Source organism: Penaeus vannamei, chromosome 43 (genome assembly GCF_042767895.1).
Source record: "Penaeus vannamei isolate JL-2024 chromosome 43, ASM4276789v1, whole genome shotgun sequence".
Lineage (NCBI taxonomy): Eukaryota > Metazoa > Arthropoda > Malacostraca > Decapoda > Penaeidae > Penaeus > Penaeus vannamei.
This window is the reverse complement of record NC_091591.1, coordinates 25,822,800-25,825,299: the sequence shown is the minus strand read 5'-3', so window position 1 is coordinate 25,825,299 and position 2,500 is coordinate 25,822,800. Positions and strand designations below refer to the sequence as shown.

The following is a 2,500-nucleotide window of genomic DNA, read 5'->3' as shown; positions in this document are numbered from 1 at the left end:
GACCACAGCATTTGTCATGATGCTTTTTGTCATTTATGACATTATTCTTTGCCAGCAGAGATAATTTCATGGATCATATAGCATGTTTTGCCTTTCTTTATGATGATATTACGTTTATTATGTGCTGCACAACTTACACATTATCAAATTGCAAAAGAAATACCAGAGATGAGGTGTCTTATTCTTGGTCATTTTTGTCCATTACAGGCAAATTTAACCATTACTGCATGGCTATGGGAAACTGAAACTATTCCCCAGAATCCATCTTAACATGCGCTTAGATGCTGCACCCCAGTCAGATTGCCGGGGATTCAGTTTCTGTGTGGCTGACTTGAGTGTAGAAGGATCTTTGTGGAAGATCAGACTTAGTGGGCATCTAGAAGGGGTCTTGTGTGATTTCCACTTGTAAATGAGGATGGAATGTACCATCCATGAAGTTCTGGAAGAGTGCCTACCCTTGCCAACTGTGATCAATGGTGCCAGGTGTGGGACTGCCAGTTAAATGATATAAAAATGTTGAATATTTGCTTATAGTTTGCTGGTGCACCAAAGATACTGAGGCAGTGGCTTGAAACTATTTATTGGTCTTAGAGACCATCAGTCTTCTGATAAGAAGCCAGTCCATGCTCTTTCTTGCTGAATTATACTTGCATTTACTGGAATACCAAAGTCCCAGAAGACAGCAATCAGTTGAAACTATGCCACTCTAATTACTGGCTCATTATGTTGAATTAAGGATGTTTTTATTCCACTATTTCCTTGTTATATTTAGTGAAGATTGTTGATTTCCACAGAACAAAGCTATAATATTTGGACAATGACATCATAGGCATTCCGTTACAAATATTGGTGACCTGCATTTTTTGCAGAATTACTGAAAAAAAATGTTGACCACTTAGAGAATTACTGTCAAATAAGGAACTTTTACAGAATAAATATGTTGGAGCAATGCTGGACTGTATGTAGTCACCAATAAAGATCCTAATGATTTGGCTGCATCAAATGAAGGCTGACTCTATTTGCAGAATGTTAGTACGTCAAAAGTCAATGGATCAGAAATACGACCTGTTTCACAAGCATCGGTGCCACTTATTTTGGATGAGAAGTTTGTCAATGCCAGGTAATACTGAAATCTAAAGACTGATTTTGTTGATGTATGTTCAATTTTTTTTTTATCATACTTATGATATTGATTGATTTTGCATTCTTTTAGAATTTTCATTTTTTTCTATCACATTTTACAGAAATGTTGTTGCAGCCAGAGAGGCTTGGGTAGAGACATTAGATACAAATACATCTGATGTTGGCATGATAACCCTCCACCCAGATGTTTTTTCTGTTTGTCCAAGGATGGACATCATTCATGAAAATGTTGTATGGCAGAGGAAGTACAAGATGGTGGTAAGTAAAATGGCTGGAGAAAAATCTGCTGCAAGAATGGATTTTTCATCTTTCTATTTCTTACTTCTTTACCACTCTCTCTTCTTCATATTCCTTCTCTTTCTCTTTCTCTTCTTCATCTTCCTCTCAGTCCATCAATTCTTCTAATTTTGTTTTGATTTGTTTTATGGTTTTAAGTTCTATGAATGTCAGAAGTAACCTTGTACAGTATTGAGAAAATCTAATGATTATAGTCTTAAATGCTGATGACTTTTAGTCTCCTAGCTGTCAATGTCATCTCATGGTAATTTCAGTGGTAGCATGATGTTATTAATATTTGCTAATGATAATTTCTTATATCAAATCAAAGAAGATCACATTCATCAAACTTTGCAGAGTAAAGCACACACCAAGACAAAACCGGAAGTAAGAGGAGGAGGTAGGAAGCCATGGCCTCAGAAAGGTACAGGTAGAGCCAGACATAGTTCTATTCGGTAAGTTCACATGCTCTTTAAAAATCTCGTAAAGTAGATTCATTGTCCTTTTTTTTTTTAAGTGTGCCTTTAACAGCCATAAATAAAAAATTGTCCTTTGGGTTTCTTGCAGGAATTTTGATTAGATTCAGATTCAGATTCAGTTTGATTTCATCAAGTTGTGTCATTAACTTTATTCTGGATAGAAGCTTCTCAATTTCATTACAGGTGTCTGTATGAGTAACTTCTTTTTTTCTTCCAGATCACCACTTTGGGTTGGTGGTGGCGTTACTCACGGTCCAAGAGCATTTACTACCCAGTTTTATATGTTGCCTTTAGTTACTAGAATTCATGGTCTTACATCAACACTGTCTGCTAAATTTGCACAGGTAATTTATCATTAGGAAGGGAAGGCCTTCTTAAACATTTTAACAAGAGAAGTCATGATATAACTTTGAAGTTATATTCCAAAAAAGATCTATGACTGCTTTGTGCCAGAAACTTATTTGAAAAGTACTCATTAATGATAAAACTGTTTTTATTTCCTCAAGGATGATCTGAAGATTGTGGAAAGCTTACAGATGGCATCAGATGAACCTGGGTACATAGAAAAGCTGTGTGAAAATCGCGAGTGGGGACCATCTGTT

The 2,500-nt window shown here is 36.0% G+C and overlaps 1 protein-coding gene across 1 annotated transcript in view; it reads left to right on the top strand.

Moving 5' to 3' along the window:
* The window catches only part of mRpL4 (mitochondrial ribosomal protein L4), a 5,377-nt gene that overhangs the window by 1,442 nt on the left and 1,435 nt on the right, over positions 1 to 2,500 (top strand). The window contains exons 2-6 of the mRNA XM_070118837.1: positions 1,026 to 1,120; positions 1,245 to 1,401; positions 1,777 to 1,874; positions 2,116 to 2,242; positions 2,405 to 2,500. The exon at positions 2,405 to 2,500 is cut by the window's right edge and continues 14 nt beyond it. Coding sequence (XP_069974938.1) covers positions 1,026 to 1,120; positions 1,245 to 1,401; positions 1,777 to 1,874; positions 2,116 to 2,242; positions 2,405 to 2,500 — 573 coding nt within the window. The remainder of the gene's footprint in view (positions 1 to 1,025; positions 1,121 to 1,244; positions 1,402 to 1,776; positions 1,875 to 2,115; positions 2,243 to 2,404) is intronic.